The 24,848-nt window shown below is 39.2% G+C and overlaps 1 protein-coding gene across 1 annotated transcript; it reads right to left on the reverse strand.

Moving 5' to 3' along the window:
• Positions 1 to 23: 23 nt before the first annotated feature.
• Positions 24 to 14,414, reverse strand: LOC103231985 (acyl-CoA synthetase medium chain family member 6). Its single transcript, XM_007991735.3, is given in 8 exon segments — positions 24 to 98; positions 5,883 to 6,006; positions 8,172 to 8,254; positions 9,399 to 9,516; positions 9,518 to 9,552; positions 10,193 to 10,201; positions 10,808 to 10,943; positions 14,131 to 14,414. Coding segments are annotated over 8 exon segments (819 nt in total). The 5' UTR covers positions 14,370 to 14,414.
• Between the last annotated feature and the right edge of the window lie 10,434 nt (positions 14,415 to 24,848).

The following is a 24,848-nucleotide window of genomic DNA, read 5'->3' on the forward strand; positions in this document are numbered from 1 at the left end:
GATAAACCACAGGCTGTAACAGCTCAGGCCCAGAGATTTCCAATCCCTGTTTCAAAAGATAAGGCATAGCCCCTGTCTCCACGATTAAAATTCAGATTCTACCAGACAAAAGAAAAGATAATTATAAGAATATGTACACAGTTAAATTGTAAGACCTATACCTGAGACCTGTAGATAATTGCTTTCCATGGCATATAGACACAGATGCAGCCACACACAGAAGTATTTATCGGGGGCACTGAAATTTTATAAAGGACAAAGTGTATATAAGGCAAAAGAAGATCACATGGAAATTTTTTTTTTTTTTTGCCTTACAGGACAAGCTGAAAATTGAAGAGGCCCCTGAGCTGTGACAGCCATGCTGTGGCTCCTACATAATTTGGAAAAAGTATCCAATACATTTTATGCTCCCTGCCCAGTGCTGCCTTGTCTGTCTCTAATCTTCCGTAGTGTTTCTCCTAATAAAGGTTTGCAGTCCTATCTGTCTGGGCATCTGCTTCCTTAGGACCAGATGACCCTCCAGTATACCAGGTGTGATTCCTCATACACTGTTCAAACCCGGGCAGATATTGCAATGCTGGCTGCAGAAGTAGGGTTGCCCTTTGGGTAGTGTTGACTAGGAGGGCCCCAGGGCGGCCTTCTGGGGTTGGGGAACATCCTGTATCAAGCCATGAGTGGAGATTGTGCTCATTCATTTTAGAAATGGTCATTGGGCACCTGGTGGCTGCCAGTCACAGGGGTTCCTTGTGATAAGATAGACAGGAATGTATCCCCATGAGGTGGCTGATTTATCTCAATATGGAATAGAAGAGGGACCAGCAGTGGCTGTGGAGCCAGTGATGAGACCCTGCAGAAGCTCCGGGTTTGTCAGAGCCCTATCCCCACTGAACCAGCTGCCCCTAGTAGTACCAAATGCAGGTGGGTCTGACAGAAGCTGAGCTGGGAGCAGATATTTCTCAATAAGTTTTGTGTCCCCCCACCATCTTTCTGTAATTTTTAAATTGTGGGATGTGCAGAGGTTGATGATGAGAGGCTCCCTCTGAACAGGACTGGAGAGGAGCACAGAGCATGGGGGGTGAGATTTGTAAGAGAAAGGGACACACAGAGAAAGAATGAGAGTGGGGGAAGAAAAAGGGGGTAGGGGGAAGGACAGAGAGAAAGAAGGAGAAAGAGAGAGAGAAAGGAGGGGAAACAGAGCAGAGAGAAGCAGAGAAAGAGAGAACTGAGAACAAAGGCCCAGGTGAGGGGATAGGTTGTATCACTATTATTGTTCAGTTCAAAGAATTTTTTAATTTTCATCTTGATTTCATTGTTGACTCAATGATCATTCAGGAGCAGGTTATTTAATTTCCATGTATTTCTATGCTTTTGAGGGTTCCTTTTGTAGTTGATTTCTAATTTTATTCCACTGTGGTCTGAGAGAGTATTTTATATAATTTCGATTTTCTTAAATTTACTGAGACTTGTTTTATGGCCTATTGTATTGGCGGAACCCACCCCCAATATTTCAACGTAAGTTCTTTCTATTTTCTGTAAGTGTTGGCCAGTTGAGAAATAAAGAGAAAGAGTACAAACAGAGGAATTTTACAGTTGGGCCTCCAGGGGTGACACCACATATCAGTAGGACCATGATGCCCACCTGAGCCTTAAAGCCAGCAAGTTTTATTGAGGATTTCAAAAGGGGACGGGGTGCAAGAACAGGGAGTAGGTCACAAAAATCACATGCTTCAAAGGGCAAAAAGGAGAACAAAGATCACATGCTTCTGAGGAAACAGGACAAGGGCAAAACCAGAAACTCCTGATAAGGGCCCAGCAAAGATCGGAAGGCAAAGGGCAAAAGCAGAATTACTGATAAGGGTCTATGTTCAGTGGTGCACGTATTGTCTTGATAAACATCTTAAACAACAGAAAACAGGGTTTGAGAGCAGAGAACTGGTCTGACCTCAAATTTACCAGGGTGGAGTTTCCCAATCCTAGTAAGCCTGAGGGTACTGCAGGAGACCAGGGCGTATTTCAGTCCTTATCTCAACCACATAACACAGACACCCCCCGAGTGGCCATTTATAGACCTCCCCCCAGGAATGCATTCCTTCCCCAGGGTGTTAATTATTAATATTCCTTGCTAGGAAAAGAATTTAGTGATATCATCCCTACTTGCACGTCTGTTTATAGGCTCTCTGCAAGAAGAAAAATATGGCTCTATTTTGCCTGACCCCACAGGCAGTCAGACCTTATGGTTGTCTTCCCTTGTTCCCTAAAATCGCTGTTATTCTGTTCTTTTTCAAGTTGCGCTGGTTTCATATTGTTCAAGCAAATGTTTTACAATCAATTTGTACAGTTAATACAATTATCATAGTGGCCCTGAGGTGATGTACATCCTTGGTTTACGAAGATAACAGGATTAAGAGATTAAAGTAAGACAGGCATAAGAAATTATGAAAGTATTATTTGGGAACTGGTAAATGTCCATGAAATCTTCACAATTTATGTTCCTCTGCTGCAGCTCCAGCTGGTCCCTCCATTCAGGGTCCCTGACTTCCTGCAACACTATTATATGGTCTATCTTGGAGAATGTTCCATGTTCTGATGAACAGAATGTATATTCTGCAGCTGTTGGGCAGAATGTTCTGTAAATATCTGTTAAGTCCATTTGTTGTAGGGTATAGTTTAGGTCCTCTTTTACATTGTTGGTGGGAGTATAAGTTAGTTCAACCATTGTGGAAGACAGTGTGACAATTCCTCAAAGACCTAGAGACAGAAATACCATTTGATCCAGCAATCCCATTACTGGGTATATACCCAAAGGAATTTAAATCATTCTATTATAAAGATACATGCATATGTATGTTCATTGCAGCACTATTCACAATGGCAAAGACATGGAATCAACCTAAGCACCCATCAATGACAGACTGGATAAAGAAAATGTGGTATATGTACACCATGTAGCCATTAAAAGGAATGAGATCATGTCCTTTGCAGGGATATGGATGGAGTTGGAAGACATTATCCTCAACAAACAAATGAAAGAACAGAAAACCAACCACCACATACTCTCACTTATAAGTGGGAGCTGAGTGATGAGAAAACATGGACACATCGGGGGGAACAACACACAGTCGAGGCTGTCGGAGGAAGACGTGGCAGGCGGGAGAGCATCAGGAAGAATAGCTAATGGGTGCTGGGCTTAATACCTAGGTGAAGGGATGATCCGTGCAGCAAATCACCATGGCACAAGTTTACCTATGTAACAAACCTGCACATCCTGCACATGTACCTCTGAACTTAAAAGTTGAAGGAAAAAAAGTCACACTTAAACACATAAACATGTATTATATATATTTAATAAATATGAAATGTTAAACAATGTATAATATACTTAATAGACAAAATATTAAACAATATATTATATATTTATAAATATAAAATTATATATATATGCATATATATGTATATATATACTTAAATGATCTCTTCTGAAGGTTGAAAGAGACCAAAGTAGGTAGGTCTTAAAAACAAGGGCTTCTACTGATGGTTTTGGAACCTTATAAATATACTAAAAGCCACTCAGGTATATATTTAAAATGGTGAATTTTACAGTATATGAATAATATCTCACTTAAAACATTTTAAAGCAAGTAGCTGTGTGACCTTGGCAACTTGTTTAGCTTTTCTACCTTGACTGATTCATTGCACATTCAGCTTATTGTCTTACCATGAGAGAGAAGGCAGGATGAACATTGGGTGACCATGAGCTGTATTGGCTCTAAAGGCCTTGGAAGGTCTGGATCGTCCCCACCTCTCCAGTGACTCCTGCATCCCAGCCGCCTGACCCTCTGTAGTCTGTGCATGAACCCTCGGAGGGTTTCTCTGGTGCAACCTGATCCCTTCCACCCACGATGCCACCTCCCCACCTGGTGAACTCTTATTTGTCCTTCAGCTCTCAGAACAGGAATTTCTTAGGGAAGGTTTTCTTAATTCCCTAAAAGAAGTTAGATTATTTGTAATATACCTTCACTGAGTTCTGGTCTTCACTTCAGAGCAATTATTTCTGGTTTTGGCTATACTTCTACTGCACAATTCTTTGATTAAATCTGCTCTGCTACTCTGCATCCCCGTGAAGGTTGTTGTGGCTTGGCTTATCACAATGTCCCCATGCTTAGGAGAGTGTGGGCTTTCCATAAGTGTTCATGGAATGGGTGAGTGAATGAATGAATCAGAAATCAGGCACAGAGAAAGACAGAGGGCCCTCTTACGACTCTTTCAGTTGTTCTATAGCATAGTTGTATTAGAATCTAGGTCATGTGACTTCTAGTCAAAATATCACCAGACTCACATTTTGTCTGATATTTTAAAACATAAGAGATGATCACTCCTAGCGATTACTTTTCTGACCCTATGTACAATGCCCCTGTCTTTCTAAGACTCACACCACTTACCTTTACTACCCTCTACTACTCCTGGTTGCTATAATTTCCCAATCTCCCAGTCATTCCTTATTCATTAAAACCTTCATCATGAGGTTCACGATCTTTCCTTTACTCCATGTGCCACCATCATCCTGAGTGCCTCCTACATGTATATGAATGACCAGTCCTACCCTCTGGTCTCTTCATTTATTGACCCTGATCTCTAGGGAGTGTCATGACACTTAATCCACCTGTGGTTATACCCTTGTGTTGGCATCACCTGCAAATGTTCTACCTCTGAAATCTTAAGTCTATGTATCTCACTTTTTGACCACTATTGCTATGGACTAAATTGTATCTCTCCCAAATCCGTGTGCTAAAGCCCTTCTCCTCACTGTGATGGTATTTTGAGATGGGGCTTTTGGGAGGTAATTGGCTTTAGATGAGGTCATGAGAGTGATGCCCTCATGATGGGATTCCTTCCCTCATAAGAAGAGACACTGAACGTGGGGGCTCGTGCCTGTCCTAAATACTCTGGGAGGCTGAGGCAGGAAGATCACTTGAGGCCAGGAGTTTGAGACCAGCCTGGGCAACATAGTAAGACTCTGTCTCTACTAAAAAATATAAATAATTAGCCAAGTGTGATGGCGTGTACCTGTAGTCCCAGCTGTTTGGGAGGCTGAGGTTGGAGAATCACTTGAGCCCAGGAGTTTGAGGCTGTAGGGAGCTATGACTGCATCACTGCACTCCAGTTTAGGCAATAAGGCAAGACCCTAACTCTTAAGTGCTTTGCCTTCACAAAACTTATCTGCCTTTTCTTGAATTCTTTTCCTTCCCCAGTCAGCTTAGTTTCTTAGTCTTTCATCTTAACTATTTTCTTTCCAATATCACTAGATCCCTTGCCCATTGCCCTTTTATTGGATCTTCTTGGCACAACTTTAATCCTGCTTCAATCCAACTGTTCACTTTCACAATGCTTATATCTGTGTTTTAGAGTGATATTGGAGAAAATCACGCAACTACATAGATTAGTGACTTTGAAGATTAATGCTCAGCAACCTCAAATGTGCTCTTATAATTACCCATTTCTCCTTTATTTTCACAATCTGCTCTTTCTTCTGTATTCAGCAATGATCATTTTAAACATCCTCCAATCAGAATTCTATCACATCATTTTCTCATTCTCATCAGGTGACATTGCCTCATACTTCACAGAGTAAACAGGAATTGTCAGGTGGAAACTAGCTCAACTACCTGCTGTGAAAACTGTAAGTTTATAAGTTATCTGTACTTGTAATTCTTTGTCTTGCAATGAAAGGCGGGGAGGGGTCCCTTTAGATTAAAACAATTCCTTTTCCCGTGCTTCAGATCCAGTTCTGCATTTCTAGTGTGTGCTAGTGCTCTGAGAATGTGTCTACATAGTGAATGGACAAGTTTGGTTTCTGGCTGAATGGTGAATCAGCATCAACCTACAGTTGCTGTCTTGCCATAGCCTTCATAGATGTTCAATTTAGTGATGTGTTTCCAGTCCTCAGTCACCCCAGGGCTGATGGCTCCTCCTACAGCCACACAAAGCTTCAGACTCTTAAATCTGTAGCTGCAGAGGCATCAAAAGTTGTTCTTAGCCTTAGTGAGTATTTCTACCAATAGCAGGTCTGTTGTGAGAAAGAAACTTGCAAAAATGATACAGATATTGCCAAATATGTAGGAGGTACTCATTAAGTGATAGTTTATGTTCTTATTACTAGTCTTTTAGATTATCTATTCAGACACCCCAGTTACATCAATCTCTATGAAGACTCATTTACTCTTCTGGACAAGTAGTATTCATGTTAAAAGTAAATCAATAAGTATTAACTGATGGCAGGAAGCCAGCCTTTGGTAGAAACCCTTCTGAGTTCTATTACCACCCCAAAAGCCTTGCCTGTGTATAAAGAATGTGTTAGCAATGGTAAGGTAAAGAAAGAACTAATTTTCTGAAGTCTGGGGATGGAGAGACAGCCACCAATTTTACAAACTGAGCTGAAAGTTTCTGGATATTATAAGAAGTTTCCATAGGGCCCCAGACATAGAATAGTAGTGAACACTTTTTATGAACCCACAATTCATTTTATGTGTATTTTATTTTGGTAATGGTGGAAGGTTCCAGTGTGGGAAGATGATTAGAGCAAAACTCTTCATGGTCTCAGATAGAGATAGAATGACTATGTATTTTGAACACAATAGTGTCAATTAATTGTTATGTGGTAGCTCATCTGTATTAGATAATACCTGCCCACCCAGTTAGGTCTTGAGACTAAGAAAGATCAGAACTGGAGAACTGTTTCTGAATTAATTCCAAAGGCACCATCTTATCATTGCCTTTTTATTGTTAATTTTAGGATACAAGTGAGAGTTGACTATTTGTAAAATTTTAAGTCCTTTTCTTTCAAGAGTATAAGAAATAATCTGTCTGGGCACAGTGGTTCATGCCTGTTATCCCAGCATTTTGGGAAGCAGAGGTAGGAGACTTGCTTGAGCCCAGGAGTTCAAGACCAGGCAACATAGTGAGACCAGGTCTCTAGAAAAAATGAAAAAATAATCCAGGTGTGGTGGCATGCACCTGTAGTCCCAGTTACTTGGGAGGCTGAGATGGGAGGATCCCTTGAGCACCTCAGCAGCCCAGGCAACAGAGCAAGTCCCTGTCTCAAAAAAAAAAAAAAAAAAAAAGAAAAGAAAAGAAAGAAAGAAAGAAAAGAAAGAATCTGAATATTTTATATGGGATGGCATGTTGATGTATAAAGATATACTGTATTTTAACTTTTTTTAATTGCTCCATAAAATGCCAATAAACTAGACATTTGTTTATGTCATCGTAATTTAATATGTTGCTATTGTTTGCTACCACAAATGCTCCCTTCATAGAGTATATGTCCTTGCTCACACAGCTAAAGTAAAATTTAGAGTTAAATTATTATTTAGCAAACTCTAAGGCATGACACAATGCTTTGGAACCTGTGATTTCTCATTAATCTTTAGTGATGATTAATCTGGGCACAGACTCCACAAAACATTGGCAATTCCACTTCTCACTGGGTACTCTAGAGAATTCTAGGATATGTGCAAAGATTCTTATTTCAGCAGCTTGGAAAAGATCCAAGTATCTTTGATAGGTACTTGGGGCTCATTAATATATAAATCATACTAAGGAATACTATGCAATGATTAAAATATATTGCACATATTATCATAAATAGAGCTCTAAGGAACAGTGTGGAGTGAAAATGCAGGTTTTACTATGATATATATAGTATGATACCATCTATATAATCTGATCCCAATATTTCAGTATATTGCAATGAAAATAGGTAGATAAATATAGGTATAAATTTATTTTTAAAACATCTAAAAGGATTTACATCCAATAAGGAAGGTGGTCTTCATTTTTAATATTTACCTTATTTACAGGTAATGCATTTGTCTTTAATGTTTATCTTTTTAAAGGGAGGTGTAATTCACAAATTGATTAAGCAAACTCAACCTTACGGTTATAATTTAGTTTTATATTCTGGACTCCTGTGGAGCCAGAAGATATGGCCTTGAATAGTCACAAGATAATAAAAAAAATTCCACACTCTAACAAAGTTATTGTCATAAATGGCAACAAGATAGGTGTGTTAATGCAAGATAGGATTGGATCTACTTCAACAAACTGAGGGTTTCTAATCTTATTTATGATACCTTGAGTGGAAATGGACTCTCTCCTGAAAGATCCTCTCTTACCTGGTGAAACACTTGTGCTGAAGCAGTTCCTGGTACATCAGTGGATTTGCAGATAGAGTGGTGGTGGAAGACCTGAGCAGAGCCTGGGACCACAAGGAAGAAAAAACCAAATCTATATGTTAAGTTGGAAAGACAGTGAGACCGTGGTGGGGAAGGTTCAGGGAAGATGGCCACTAACTTTGAGACTCAGCTGGGGCATACCCTTTGTCTTGGAGATTTAGTGATTCTTCACCCTCCAGACCTTGGGAGAGAATTTAGCTTTAGCTGTGTGAACCTAGCAGCTATCATGTTATTCACTGATATCTGAATAGATACACAATGAGGCATTTACTTCTGGATCCTAGAAGCCTTGTTTTTATCTTTGTTGCTGTGAATAATAAGCCTGGATATTGTCAGTAAAATTGTGGATTGTGGAGGCACTTAAGAGGTTAGCACAAGAGTTTAGAGATTGTGCTGTGGAGTCCAATAGACCATGATTGCTTAATGTCTAATTCCACCTCTGTGATTCCCTGGGCTAGGTACTTATCCTCTATGAGACTCAGTTTACCCAGTTTTTCCCTTACAGGGTTGTTGGGGAGATGAAATGAAATAATGCATATGAAGTACCGGTGAGTAGTCAATGAATAGTAACTGATATTAATATTGTCTTCTTCAATATCATTATTGTCTTTTAAAAGTTTTCAGGCCAGGAACAGTGGCTCACACCTGTAACCCCAGCACTTTGGGAGGCCAAGGTGGGTGGATGACCTGAGGTCAGGAGTTCGAGACCAGCCTGGCCAACATGATGAAACTCTGTCTCTAGTAAAAATATGAAAATTAGCTGGGCATGGTGGCGGGCACCTGCAATCCTAGCTACTTGGGAGGCTGAGACAGGAGAATCACTTGAACCCAGGAAGCGGGAGGTTGCAGTGAGCCGAGATCACGCCATTGCACTCCAGCCTGGGCGACAGAGCAAGACTCTGTCTCAAAAAAAAAAAAAAAAAAAAAAAAAAAAAAAAAGGTTTCCTTTTGAGTGATACAACTGAAGTAGCCAAGTCCTCCCAATTCCAAAGGCCCTGGAGAAGTGAGAGGGCATTGCTCTCAGAAGTAGGGAAGGCATCTTTAAGTCAAGATCACACTCCAGATTTAATTCTTGATTTGCCCCATTTGGGGCATGAGCCACTGGGCCATTGCTAATACCTCTTTCTGGCCTTTGCCCCATGTCCCACAACAAGGACCTGGTCTCACATTTAGAACAGTCTCAGGACAGAAAATTGGCATGTGACACAGAAACACATGGGCTCCTTGGAGCTGAGCTCCCAAGGCAGTACTTAGAGATAAAGATCCATCAAAGGCATCACTTAGACCACAAAATACTTGTTGGTTGGAGTCCATCCACCATCTAAAGAGGAATAGGAAAGCCATTTGGATTTTCTCATGTTAGTACTAGCAACAATAATAATTCTTGCTATTATCAAGCACTAACCTGTGAAGAGAAACAAGGACCACCCAAATGGAAACAAACAAAGGTTATGAGGCCAGGAGGCTAATGGAGTCTCCTTAAATTCTGTGGGCATCACTTAATTGGTATGATACTGCCTTCCAGGATTCATGGCTTTCAGGGGTCTCTGAAGTGTAATTAATAAAATTAATTAATGATTTGAATAAATGAATGATCTCCTAAACCATTTTAATAAATGAGTTAGAATAGTTTCTCCCATTCTAATTCTCTACCTGATATCCACTGGCCATTATAGCTTGTGAGAGTCAAAACCTTTGAGGTGAGTATGAACATCACATACACCTATTTCCCCTAAGGGACCTTTGGGTAGACTTTGTTAAGAGAACTTGAGTGTGGAGTCACAACACACAATCATTTATCTTACGCAGAATTGAATGTAAGTTCGGGAAACTTAACCACAGACAAGCCAAACTAAAACAAATGCCACCCAATTAATTACTTAATTGAGTATTCGACCAAAGAGATTGAAATGAGTTTCAGCATCCCTTGAATTTACCAAGAGAGGCATTTACTTCTGAACTCTAGAAGCCTTGTTTTGATCATTGTTGCTTTGAGTAATAAGCCTGGATATTGCCAGTAAAATTGTGGCAATTTTACTGATGGTAGAAAGAGGCATTCACGTTGGCCCAGTGACTCATGCCCAAAAGTATTCGTGAACTACTTAAATAATGTTTTTAAAGGGGTAGTGTGATGACATGTGATTCTCATCTTAGAATCTGACTCTAGAACCCCAAACCCTCATAAATTGTGACTCTATCTCTGTGTTTATTACTACATATAGTGGTCAACACAATTATACAGCCCGATGTTGGTAGCACTGAAGAACAAGTAACATCCAACGGTGCGTCTTTGGGGGAATCATCCTGGATCCCTCCTCAGCTGCATGGATTTACTGCTCTTCCTCTTTTTTCCACATACTCTTAGATTTTTTATCTATAGTCATCTGCTTTTGATCCTTTGGTGTACACCCTCCCACCCTGCTTTCAGCCCTGTTCCTTCTCTCAATATTGATGTTTTCTGCAATCTTGAGTAACGAACTCTTTTCTTAGCTTTAGTCTCACGAAACTCTCCCTTTACCACCCCAGAGAAGAGCTTTCAAGCCTGAACAGAGTGTGTGAGGACTATATCTGGAAACCTGGCTGAATTCCATTCCCAAATCATACTGGGAATACTCGGCCAGTTTAGAAGCTCCCATTGTCCCGTTGGTGAAGAATATAGCCATTGGATGTTGACTTTTGGTCCCCATGAAGGTCTGCTTTGGAGGTACAACTCTATAAATTACAAAAGATGCAACAGCAAGGTTCTAAATTTAGGTTCTCTGACCTAGAGTCTAGGCTCCTGGTTTGGTAATCTTTGATTTTTTAAAATAACAGCTAGTATCTTGGTATATTGGGGGATGATTTGTTAGAGGTGCAGCTGCCATTTTTTCCCTTAATTTTTTTGCATTAATTTCTGTTGGATAAGTAATATATGATGCCTTTATGTTTCAGCCTTATTTTTCTCAGTAAAATACCCTCTATTTACTTAATTGCTCAAGGCAAAAATCTGTAATAATCCTTATTATCAGTCCTTCTTTATCTATCTACTTATCTACCCAGCTATCTATGCCACATCCTAACCATTGGCAAGCTCTGACAACTTTACCTCTACAACATGTCACAAGTCTGTGTCTCTTCATTATCTGTACTCAGGGCTGGGACTAAGGTGGAGCAAGTGAAACATTTGTGACAGACATGATATTTAAGGGGATACCAGCAAATTCAGTAGACAAGATAAATAATATTTTATCAAAATATTTTTAAAATAATCAAAACTAATGTCAAAAATTAATAATAAAATATCCAAATTTAATTAAATTAATTTATTTATTTTTGAGATGGAGTCTTGCTCTGTCATCCAGGCTGGAGTGCAATGGTGTGATCTCAGCTCACTGTAACCTCTGCCTCCCGAGTTCAAGCGATTCTTCTGCCTCAGCCTCCCAAGTAGCTGGGACTACAGGGGCCTGCCACCACGCCCAGCTAATTTTTATAATTTTAGTAGAGATGAGGTTTCACCATGTTGGCCAGGCTGATCTTGAACTCTGACCTCAAGTGATCCGCCTGCCGTGACCTCCCAAAGTGCTGGGATTACAGGTGTGAGCCACCGTGCCTGGCCACAAAATTTAAAATAAGTACATGACAACGAATGCTCCCAAAGTGGTCAAGTATTCCCCATATGGTTTAGGAATGAGATTCAATCAAGCCGGCTTCAAAGTATAGTTCTCACACAGCCTGTAATCCAACCAGGCAGTTGCATGACTCACCTTACTTGGTCACCCTAATCTTGTCTCTACTTCCAATAAAATTGTATTTATAAAAATAGAAGCAGGTGATCTGTCAGCAGAAGTTTGCCAATATGATTTTTTTAATTAAAAAATTAAATTACTGTATTAAAAACATAAAATTTATAAAATTATAAACAGATGATATACATATATAAAATAAATATGTAAAATTATATACAAATTTTTTAACTTCAATTATGAAAATTATTTTATAATTTGATTTTTAAAATGTATTTGAAAATTAAAATATTATTTATCTTGATCACTGGATTTTTCAGTGCCCCTTTATATTTTGTGCCTGAGGCAAGTTCCTCATTTGCCTTGCAAATTCCCAGTCCTGTCTCCACTGCCACCATCATGGTCCACAACAACACGGCTTCTCACTTGGACGACTGCAATAGCTTTCTACCAGCTCCCTTTACTACCTGTCTTGTCTCTCATTGTTCAGACAGCAGTTGAAGGAGTTTTTTAAATGTCACTTAGATCAAGTCCTTCCCCTCCACGTTCCACAGACCACTCCTACATGACCTACAAGACCCGCTGTAATCTCGCTCTCCCTTGCTATTCAACCTCCTCTCCTCCCACTCTCTTTTCCACTCACCACACTTCAGGCACCCTGGTATTCTTTCTGTTCCTCAAACAAGTCAAGCTCCTTCCCACCTCAGGTCCTTTACCTTAGTATTCTCTCTGATATTATTCCTAGATATTCAAAAGGCTGGCTCTATAGTGTTCAAGTCTCAGCTTGTCCTCTCCTAAGAAGCCACCAAATCTAAAATAATTCCCCTATCTCCACATAAGATCACTCTATTTAATTTGCCTGTTTTGGTTGGGAGTTTCTTTTGGAAACTGTATTACCTTGATTATTTATGTGTTTTCTTGTTGTCCATTTTGTTGTCTAGAATATAAAATTCATGAGGGTAGGGGCTTTGTCTGTCTTGTTCACTGTTTGTTTGTTTTTTTTACATCTCTGAACACTAAAATATTACTCTCTAAAGACCGCACTTATAATTATCAAACTTAATACAGTAGTCCCACCTTATACCTGGGGGATATGTTCCAAGACTCCCAGTAAGTGCCTGAAACCACAAATAGTCCTGAACCCTATATACACTATCTTTTTTCCTAAACATGCATACTTATGATAAAGTTTTATTTATAAATTAGGTACAGTAAGAAATTAAAAACAATAATTAATAAAATAGAGCAATTACAACAATATACTGTAATAAAAGTTGTGTGAATGTGATCTCTCTCTCTCTCAAAATATCTTATTGTACTGTAGTCAACTATTTGACCATGGTTGACCACAGGTAACTGAAACCACAGAAAACAAAACCACAGATAAGGGGAGACTACTGTATTTGGCTAACCTGAGGATAAACATGGCATTGCTTTGTTGTTTTAATATGTATTTTCTCATATCCCAGTGCCAGTGAGTTTTTTTTTACTATTATTTGTTTAAATTTAAGGGATACAAGTGTAGTTTTGTTACATAATGGTGAAATCTGGGCTTTTAGTGTAACCATCACCAAAATAGTGTACATTGTACCCATTAAGTAATTTTCCATTATTCACCCTCTCAAAACCTTCCACCTTTGCGAGTCTCCAGTGTCTATTATTCTACACTCTATATTTGTGTGTACACATTATTTAGTTCCCACTTATAAGTGAGAACATGCAGTATTTGACTTTGTATTTCTGTTATTTCACTGAAGATAATGGCCTCCAGTTCCATTCAGCTTGCTGCAAAAGACATAATTTCTTTCCTTTTAATGGCTGAATGGTATTCCATTATATAATTATATATATTTGTATATATAAGCTTTTTATTATGTTTTGATATGTGTTTATATTTTTATCACCTATTTTTTTACCCTCTCAGAATGAATGCTCAAGTATGAATCAGAAGATGAGACTTTCACTCAGACTGAGAATTTGTAGGCCAGATCAGGGATTCTTCTGTTGGTGGTGTTGGGGAGTTACTCTGGGTTTTTTTTTTTTTTTTTTTTTCAGGACTAGAAATTACCATTAAGCTTTTCATTACAACCACTCACACCACCTTCTCATACAACATTTTGTCTTCCAAAATCAGACATTCTCTTGATTTAAGTTTCTCTTTTTCAGTGTCCACTTACTGAATCATCTCCTTGAAATCCAACCACCCATCATAGCACTTATCTGACACTAGGAGCTTGGTCTTCAAGGTAGGGCAGTCGAACATGGCAGAGTGCATGAGTGGGAACATAGCCTCACTGGCCACAAAGTGTTGGGCTTTAGACATGTGTAATTGATAGCAAATTTCCTTGGCAGTCAGCTGGAGACTCCCAGGCACAAAGATGATTCCTGAAAAAGTCACAAATAAGGCTTCATACATATCTTTTGAGCAGAGAATATTTCCTCAAACATCCTGAAATGTACAGATGAGGTCTCTGGAATACCCCCTCTCTTGGGAGTTTGTCCTCTGTATTGGGGCAGCAATGTGACGGTGGCTGGGGAAGAACTGAGACATGCAGGAGACTGAGCTCATTGAAACAATCCAGTGATCAGTGGCTCTGCTGCTGTTATCCTTTCCCCTGGAGCAGTCCTAAATTTATATGGTTAGGCTTCAGACCACTAGTTACTTGAAATTAGCCTGATTTTGAAACTGTGATGCAAGGGGGTTGTGGAAACTTCCTCTTTGTTGTTTCCTCCTGGCTTGAGAATGGCTTGTGCTATGGATTTCTGGATTTGCATTGGAGATGAAAAACAACAACAAAAACAACTTCCAGCCTTTGGCTGTTTCTGTAGATTCTTTTGCATCCGTCTAACACCTACTAGGGGCCTCCTATGAGACTGGGACATGCTGGGTGCATCTGTGTGCCAGAGGCTGTTCTAACAGAGGCTTCTCTTCATTTTTCAAGCTTAGAGAACTAGAATACTTCTAGGAGAAACTGATGATGACGTTGCTTGTCTTTCAATGCTTATACATCCTAATATAGACATACTGATTTTGGAAAAGGATCTAGTTAACCAATGCAGGCGTTTCCCACATACCCTACCTTAACTTCTGCTTCTCAAATGGAAATTCTTGGGCACCATAAAAAAGTCATTGTTCATAGTAGCCCAAATGTGGAAACAATCTAAACAATCTAAAATATCTATTGACTGACGAATTGATAAACATTGCTATTGGCCTCCAGCTCCTTGCCCTGGTAACTTTCCTTAGTTATTCTTGTAAGTCCTACATTTTGTAGCTATTGCTATTGGAGCAAACAATTGTCCAGGACCCCAAATTCTACACCTTACAGCATGGCATAGATGGTTTTGACTTGGAACTTTTTAAAGAAGTTGTCAGTGGTCATCTAGTACAGATCCTGAAAAGACTTTATAATGCACTCAGGAAACAGCTAATATGAGCTATGCTATTTTCATACGATCTTACTAGGAAAAAATAGTTACAAAAGATACCCAGAAAAGAAATGAAAATGTACTATATGGTATCACCGAACATGAACTAGTTATATTTTAGAATATATCTGCTCCCAAATTTTTATTTTATTGTTTTAGAAGAGTTTGACGATTTGTAAGTGGATTAATTAGTTGATCCAGACACAGTGTTAGATGCTGGGGACTCAGAGGTGAAGCAAATACTGCCCTGGCCCTTGAGGACTTCACATAAATCACCAATTGTAACTACCTGAGGTATTGGAGATACAAAGCACCCAGACTGGCTTGAGAGAGTAAAGGAAGTCTTCCAGAGCAGGTGATGGTAGAGCCCAACTTGGCAGCAAAGTGAGAGTTTTGTCAGGTAGACAAGGAGGGGAAGGAAGGAATGACAGGAACAGGGAAGCGGATGGGCAGGTAAGTATAAGGAACCATGATAGGCTTCTTCCGCCTGGTACATTCAGGAGACTATGAGTAGGCCAGGTTTTCTGGAGTGAGGTACAAAGTGACAGGGCAGGGGGAATGCTGAGAGATTTGACCAAATAGAATCATGGTATTTTAAAAGCAAAAAGTCAAAAAAAATCACCACCTGCTGAAAAATACACAAATGTTTTCCTCCAAACTTAGAGAAGAAAACGCAAATCCAGCCCCTGCCTCCCTCTCTGCCCTCAGCTGCCTCTTCCTGCTTCCTCTCTCATTCTGCTCCAGTCACACAGGCTTCCCTGATTGCCAGCTGGATTCCTGACACCAAGGGAACCTCCTCTGGTCTCTAGCAGGCTCCACCATGGACTCAGACTAGATCTTTCTATGACCTTCAGGGTCTTCTTCCCCAATACCCGCTTTCCTTTCTTGAAGCTCTCCTGTACCATGTTTGTCTCAGGCCATGTGAGCTACTACTACTTTTACTATTTTTCCACATAAACCCAGATGACTGACAGCACACTAGTAATTTCACCATCATTGTAATTTGCAAGGACCTTTTTAAAGGAGGAGAATGATCCTAGAACAAAATGTTTTGTGAGGTAGTGAGCTTCTCATCACCAGTGATGTTCCAGCAGAAGTTAAATGCCCGTTCCCAGGGAAGTTGTAGGAAGGAAGCACTCACTGGGTGGGATCACATAGGGGACCTCTAAAGTCCCGTCTGCCTCTTAAGATTTTATTCTGGCCGGGCGTGGTGGCTCAAGCTTGTAATCCCAGCACTTTGGGAGGCCGAGAGAATGGCGTAAACCCGGCAGGCGGAGCTTGCAGTAAGCTGAGATCCGGCCACCGCACTCCAGCCTGGGTGACAGAGCGAGACTCCGTCAAAAAAAAAAAAAAAAAAAAAAAAAAAAAAAAGATTTTATTCTAACTGTACACAAACACCTAGACAGACATTTATCTCATAATTAAGCAAAATATATAAAATGTAAGTTTTTCAAAAAAACAAATTTTGAGGGGCTGTGTTTTACCAAAGGGATCAGTCTGGGTGACTTTAACTAGAATCGTAAAATATTACAGGTAAAGGGGACTTTGTCCACTTTGTTTCCCAAAACAAGAATTCTTTCTAATAGAACATTTTAGCACAATTACATTTTGTTTAGAATTTGACCTGGGACATAGTAGGAGATAAATATATATTTGTTTAATGAATATATAGCCAAAGAAAAAAATGTGATTTATATAACTTTTCAAAAATACAGCTATTGTTCCAAGGAAGATTCAAGTGTACAGTTTTGGCTGAGAGGACCCAGTTTGAGAAGCTGCTGTTGAGTGCAATAACAATAGTGAAAGGTGCTTGTTTTGTTTAATTTTGGTCTGGTTGTTTGGTCATTGTTAGAGAACAAAAGGTCAACAGTATTTTCTGATGACAATTATACTCCTTTTAAAAATGTGGATCACCAATAAAACTTCCAAAAGAAAAACGTCTTCCCATGTCCTCAGGTTATGTAAATACCTATCGAGGTGTTTGAGGGGAGGCATGTTGTCTCACAGTTCCCTTATTCAGAATGTACCTGCCCCCACCCCTTATACATATGACCCATCCCAAGCCTCAGCTGCACTTCACCACCTGGTGAGTGGAGAGGGTGCCAGGCATGGTAAGCACAATCCCCACAGGCAAGCCCAAACAGTAAATGTCAGATCTGTTGGGAGTGGCATGGGGTTGAGATTATGAGGCTCATAACTATTTCTCTAAACTCAACACCCTGGTGGCCAATCTTTTCAAGAAATAGGAGGGAGAGCTTTGAATGGACTCTGGATTCATCAGGCAGCTTTTAGGGTCCCTTAGAGACCCTTCTCTGTGGCCTCATCTTCTGCTTCACCTATCCCTTTATCATAGAGATTGCTACCTCTAATACTGGGATGGGATCTACATTTTCAAGGGACAGTTCCCGTTGCACCTGCTTTTTAAATGAAGTCGACTCTATATCAGCTACTTGGAAAAGAACACTAGTCTCATCAAATAAGTCATCTTTGTTGTCTGGCACACTGACTTGTCAAGTTCCAAATGTCACAGCCTGGGAAAACTCGAGACAACTATAAAGCACGTTAATGCCGGAGCAGTGGGCCCTATGGCTTCAGCAATTTGAATTCATGATTACAAAAACCAGAAAAGCAAAGACGCACTGCGGTGCTCAACATGAACCAAAACACAAATAGAATCAGCATTTTTAATGTTTTTATGACTAGAAACAGAATCCATGCATACTGTACAAAGTGAACAGAAAACAAACATTAAATTAATGCATAATCTGTGATTTTGTTTTGTGTTCATCTGTATTTTCAATTTTTGTATAATGTCCATGTGTTTGAAATAATAAAATAATGAGGCATTTAAAACTGATTACTTTCAATGTTCACATAATTTTGTCCTTATGTTACTTTGTTAGCAACTATTCCATTAAATTCAGGATTCTGGATCTAGTGGGCCCTATCAGGTGGACAAGAAACCATAGTGAGAGAAGGTGAGGACTCTTCCATGAGTGTCTAGAAAAGTTACCTGAGCAGACTCAGGGCATCTCGGACTCATCAGTACCTGCTGGTTGCTGCAAGGTGAGTGGGAGGTCTGCTGGCTGAAAGAACCAGAGGAAGGCCGGACACCTCGCCCTTTCTAAGAACACCCTTGTTTTTATAAGCTTGGGCTTATAACAAAACACCATCGACTGAGTGGCTTATCAACAACAAATGTACTTCTCACAGTTCTGGAAGCTGGAAGTCTGAGATCAGGATGCCAGCGTGGCCGGGTTCTGGTGAGGGCCCTCTTCTGGGCTGCAGACAGCTGACTTCTTACTTCTCCTTGTACCGCCACATGGCAGAGAGCAGAGAGAGGAAGCAAGCTGTCTTGACTCCCATAAGGACACGAATCCCATCCATGAGGGCTCCACAATTATGACCTCATCTAATCCTAACTAGCTCTCAAAGGCCTCACCAGCTAATATCCTCATACTACGGGGCTAGGTATCAACATATGGGTTTGTGAGGAACAAAAACATCCAGTCATAAACACCAAGATCACCCAGTCACTGCCACTCTCTAGGATTCTGGGAAACAACATCTTTTGTATCTCCCGATGGTCCAGCATACCAGTACAGGGAGCTATTTATTACTGGCAATGGCCAGGTCTTTCTTATCTACAGTGTATCTCCCTCCTCTGGGGTTAGGGATATGTGGTGGGTGGAGGGGTGAGAAGTGACAGACAGCCGAGGAAGGCCATGAGCAGCAAGGAGCAAGGGAGAAAGTGTACAGCTGCATGAGGTGGGTAAATAGAGGGGCAAAACCCTGTGACTGATGACCTCAGTGACTATGCAGCTCAAGTTCCTGGGAGATGAGCATAACTTTAGATCCAGTACCAATCAGGTTCCTAGGTTTTTCTGGCTCCCATGGGTGGTTCCCTCATCCTGTCAGAGTGGACTTCATGCTGATCATTTTTGTATTGCTGGGTATTCAGGACATTTTGTTTGGAGGTCCACAGATCCTGTTGATACAGAAGGATTGCCAGAGTGCAGACCACCATAGCTGCCATGGAATTTTGCTTTAGTGAGAGAGAACAAATAAATGGAGAGCTAGTCCATGTAAATGGCCTGGAAATTTCTATAGCTTTGAAATGCACAGTCTCCCAAAATTGATCCATATACTCAATGCAATCCAAAAACTCTATATTTTAGTGTGTGGAAATTAATCCGATTCTAAAATTTATAAAATATTCAAATGTTCATGAAAAAGAAGATTCATTTTAGAAAGAATCAGGTGTGAAGTTGGCATGGTGCTGACATGGACTCATTTGCATATGAAATACTTCATTAATGATAATTCGGCATTGCAGACCACGGGAAATTGACTGTCCAATTTGAATATTAAATGTCTACCAACAGAGGCATAAATAGATGCATTTTTGGCCTATTATCATAATGGAATGCTGAGGAGCAATAATGAAAATGATTTTTACAACTATAATAATGGGTAGGTGAAGCCAGACACAGAATTATGCATACCTTCTGATAGCTTTCATATATATCTAAGAAACGTGGAAAAATGAAACTCTATTTCTTCAGAGATGCATGTGTAGTTGGAAAATTATACAGCATAGCAAAGAAGTAATTACTAAAAAAGAATAGAGGTCACCTCAAGGAGTGAGGGTGGAAGATGCCAGGAAGAGGCACATGGGGAACTTTGAGAATGCTAGCAGTGTTCTAGTTCTTGACCTTGGTAATGATCTATAGGTGCTCATTTTTACACGCATATTTATATTTCATTCACATTTTGTGTATGAGTGATATATCAGAGGGATAACAACACATTTGAAAATTTTAATGTAGTGAATTAACAAATATTAGAAAAATGTAACTCAACAAACTTGACTCATGAAGACACAGAAATTGTGAATAGACCTATAGCCATTAAAATAAATGAGTGGGCAATTTAAAATACTTCCCCCAAACAGCAAAAGCAATAATAAAATACACTAGGCTCACCAAATATTACAGAAGAAAATAATCTCAATTTTATACAAAGTCTCCTAAGGAACATATGAAAGAAAGAACATTTCCTGATTTATATCACGTGATAATGATAATTTTGATAATAAATATGACAATGGACACATAAATAAAGGGCAATAAGAGATCAATCACACTGATTAAAATAAATGGAAAATCCTCAAGAAAACATTGGTAAATTAATTCAACAATCAATACACGAAAGAATATATCAAGACCAAGATAGCTCTATTAAGAAATAAATTTGTACACTCCACTATATTATTAGAATAAAGCATGGAAATCATTTGATTACCTCAATACATTTAATCATACAGCATAGCAAAGTGTTTGATAAAACTCAAGTATAGCAAATTATACAGCATAGCAAAGTGTATGAAAAAACTCAAACTGCATTTAAAGTAAAACATTGCCGATATCTAGTAATAGAAAGAAGCTAATGATGTACGTCCTCAAAAATTAGGTGGAGGAGGAACATACTTCAAAATAATGAAAGCCATATATTAAAACCCACAGCCAACATCACACCAAACAGGGAAAAGTTTAAAGCAGTTCCTAAGTACTGGAACAAGCCAAGGATGCCCACTTTCACCTCTCCTATTCAACATGGCACTGGAAGTCTTAGCCAGCACAATTGGACAAGAGAAAGAAAGAAAAGGTATTCAAATTGGAAAAGAGAATGGCATGATGTATTACATATCATGAAGGGTGTTGAATTTTATCAAATGCTTTTTTTGCATCTATTTAGATTATCTTTTTTTCGTTTTTTATTCTGTTTAAAAGTCATGAATTACAATTATGTTTAAGATGATTATTTTGAGTTCTTTTTTAGGCAATTTATAGACTTCAAATTCTTTTAGTAGTTTACTGAAATTTCATTTGTTTCCTTTGGTGCTGTGATATTTGCCTCATTCTTTGTGATCCCTATAGACATTTATTGGTGCTGTGGTATTTGCCTCATTCTTTGTGATCCCTATAGACATTTATTGGTGTCTGTCATTTGAAGGAGCCAACCCCTCTTTCAGTCTTTATGGACTGGTTTTGACTGACAAAGACCATCTCCTCTTGGGTCCTCAGTCTGATGAGATTGCCTCCAGGATCACAGTTGAGTGGGGAGGGAGCCACGACATGTAGCTGCTACAGGTTCTGCAAGCAGGGTCTATGGTTGGTGGGCTTGTTAATTCAAGAGGGCCTGAATCCAGTTTGGTGTCTAGGTGAACTTGACTGCTTTTAAGATCTAGTCAGTAGGGCTGGTGCTGGGACTAGGGTCCACTTCAGGACCCATACACTGGAAGTCTGTAGCCTGGTTACACACAGGGGTGGCTTCCTTCAGGTCTGTGGGAGGGCTCCAGCTAGGTCACTGTGTGGGCCCCAGGCAAACAGTACTGGCTTTGGTCTGCAGGTAAGAGAGGTTGGATCTGAGTCATAGAGCTGCTTCAGACTACTGCCTACATTGAAAATAGCCCTCCTTGGTTGTTTCTGTGTCATAAAAATCAACTAAATATCATGTGAACATTGATCAGGAGACAATACCCGAGGAAATGTTTTTAGAAGTCTCTTAGTAATTTACTGGCGCCTCCCCATGGAGAAAACAATGAATGCAACACCCTTGCTCTGATGTCAGTTGTGTGAGTCTCTGAGACAGGCCTTTTGCCTCCCATATGCCAGGTAATAGCTGGTTCTGATTGGCAGCTCTTTTTCAGGAATAGACGCCAATGAAAGGGAGATAGGAAGGGAGGCCGGCCAAGTGTCAAAACCCTTCCCAATGGGTAAGACATCCATCTAGTCTCAAAGGGGCTTCTGATGTTGCTGTCATTTTCCAAACTGCCTACTGTAGATTTTTTTGTTAATAGTCATCTCCTGAAAACAAAATGTAAAAACTAGATGGATTCTGAATTTTGACTAATAATTGTTCATATGAAACCCAAAATGAAATTTAGTTATGTTAGACCAGATTTTTTTTTTATCACTCTCCCTATCAGGTAGTACTATGCATTCCAAAGATTATTGCATGTACAATGTAGTCACAATGGAATTAGAGCTTCATTTCCTGAAGTAAACAGTGTTGCAATAACTTGTATAGGTATTTATAGGTCCAAGTTATTGCTGTTTTCCTTGATAAAGACATTACCTCCTCTTTACTGAAGAGCATCATCAAGTATATTTTATCAAATATTTTGCAATCTTGCTTCCTTTCTTATGTTTATATGTTATTTATCTTGAAAAAATGTAAGACTCACAGGAATTTGCAAAAATAATACAGAGAATTCACTTGTACCTTTCACCCTTCACCCAACTTCCCCAAAATATAACATAACCATGACAGATAATCTTGGTGTATTACAAAAGTCAGAAAATCTATAATGGCACCATACCATCAATTCACTTACAAGCCTTATTCTGATTTCACATTCCTGTATTTACTTTCTTATGGTATATATGTGTATGAGATGTCATTTGTACATATTTGTGTAACCATCATCACAGTCATGATATAGAAGTGTTTTATCACAACAAAGACTATTCTGGTTGCTCCTCTTTTATAGCCAAACCCTCCCTCCAACACTAACCTTTGGAACCTAGCAATATCTTTTTAATCAGTATAATTTTGTCACTTCAAGAATAATTACAAAAATGGAATAACACAGAGTGTGATCACTTGAGATGGACTTCTCTCACTCGGCGTAATGCCTTTGAGATTGTTCTAAGTGTTGCGTGTATCAAATAGTTTACTATTACTGTTGAGTAGTATTCCATTCTATGGATGTGCCACAATTTGCTTATCCAATAACATTTGAAAGGCATTTGGGCTATAATTTTTAAGTGTAACATTCTGTAGCATTACTAATATTCACAATGCTGTACAACCATCACTACTATTTATTTTCAAAACTTTTCCATCATTCCAAGCAGAAACTCCATACCCATTAATTAGTAACACCCCGTTGCCTTCTCTCCCTAGCCCTTGAAAACCACAAATTTACTTTCTGTCTCTATCAATTTGCCCATTCTAGAGAATTCATAGCAGTAGAATCATAAAATATTTGTCCTTTTGTGTCTGACTTATTTCACTTAGGAAATTGTTTTTAAGCTTCATCCATGTTGTGACATGTATCAATCAGAAATGCATTCCTTTTTATGGTTGAATTCTATTCCATTGTATGTGTATGCTACATTTTGTTATGCATTCATTCGTTGATGAACATGGGTTTCTACCATTTGACTTTTTGGAATAATGTTATAATGAACACGGACATATAAGTATCTGTTCAAGTTACTGTTTACCTTTTTTTTTTCCACTAATTACCTGGGAGTGAAATTGTTAGATCATGTAGCTCTACGCTTACCTATTTGAGGAACCACCCAATCTTTTTCCACAGTGTCTGCACCATTTTACACACCCACCAGCACTGAATGAGCATTCCAATTTCTCCAAATCCTCACCAACACTGCTTATTTTCAGTTTTTTTTTTTTTTTTTTAAATTGTGGACATCCTAGAAGGTGCAGTGATATCCCTGCACCTTTGGTTTCAGCTTGCATTTCACTAATGATTAATGATGTTGAGGTTTTATCATGTGCATATGAGTCATTTCTGTATCTGCCTTGAAAAATGTCTATTGAAGTCCTATGTCATTTTTAAAAATCGGGTTGCTTGTTTGTTGTTGAGTTGCAGGAGTCCTTTACATCTTCTGGATAATAAATGCTTGTATGAAATGTATGATTTGCAAATATTTTCTCCCATTTAACAGATTTACTTTTCACTTTCTTGATAATAACCTTTGATGCACAAAAGTTTTAATTTTAATGAAGTACAATATATCTGTTTTTCTTTTGTTGTTCATTCTTTTTGTGTCATGTCTAAGAAGCCTTTGCTGAATCCTAGGCCATGAATATTTACCCATATGTTTCCTTCGAAATTTTTTTTTTTTTTTAATACTTTAAGTTCTAGGGTACATGTGCATAACGTGCAGGTTTGTTACATATGTATACTTGTGCCATGTTGGTGTGCTGCACCCATCAACTCATCAGCACCCATCAACTCGTCATTTACATCACGTATAACTCCCAATACAATCCCTCCCCCCTCCCGCCTCCCCGTGATAGGCCCCGGTGTGTGATGTTCCCCTTCCCGAGTCCAAGTGATCTCGTTGTTCAGTTCCCACCTATGAGTGAGAACATGCGGTGTTTGATTTTCTGTTCTTGCGATAGTTTGCTGAGAATGATGGTTTCCAGCTACATCCATGTCCCTACAAAGGACCCATACTCATCCTTTTTTATGGCTGCATAGTATTCCATGGTGTATATGTGCCACATTTTCTTAATCCAGTCTGTCACTGATGGACATTTGGGTTGATTCCAAGTCTTTGCTGTTGTGAATAGTGCTGTAATAAACATACATGTGCATGTGTCTTTATAGCAGCATGATTTATAATCCTTTGGGTATATACCCAGTAAT

The sequence above is a fragment of the Chlorocebus sabaeus genome, chromosome X (assembly GCF_047675955.1).
Source record: "Chlorocebus sabaeus isolate Y175 chromosome X, mChlSab1.0.hap1, whole genome shotgun sequence".
Lineage (NCBI taxonomy): Eukaryota > Metazoa > Chordata > Mammalia > Primates > Cercopithecidae > Chlorocebus > Chlorocebus sabaeus.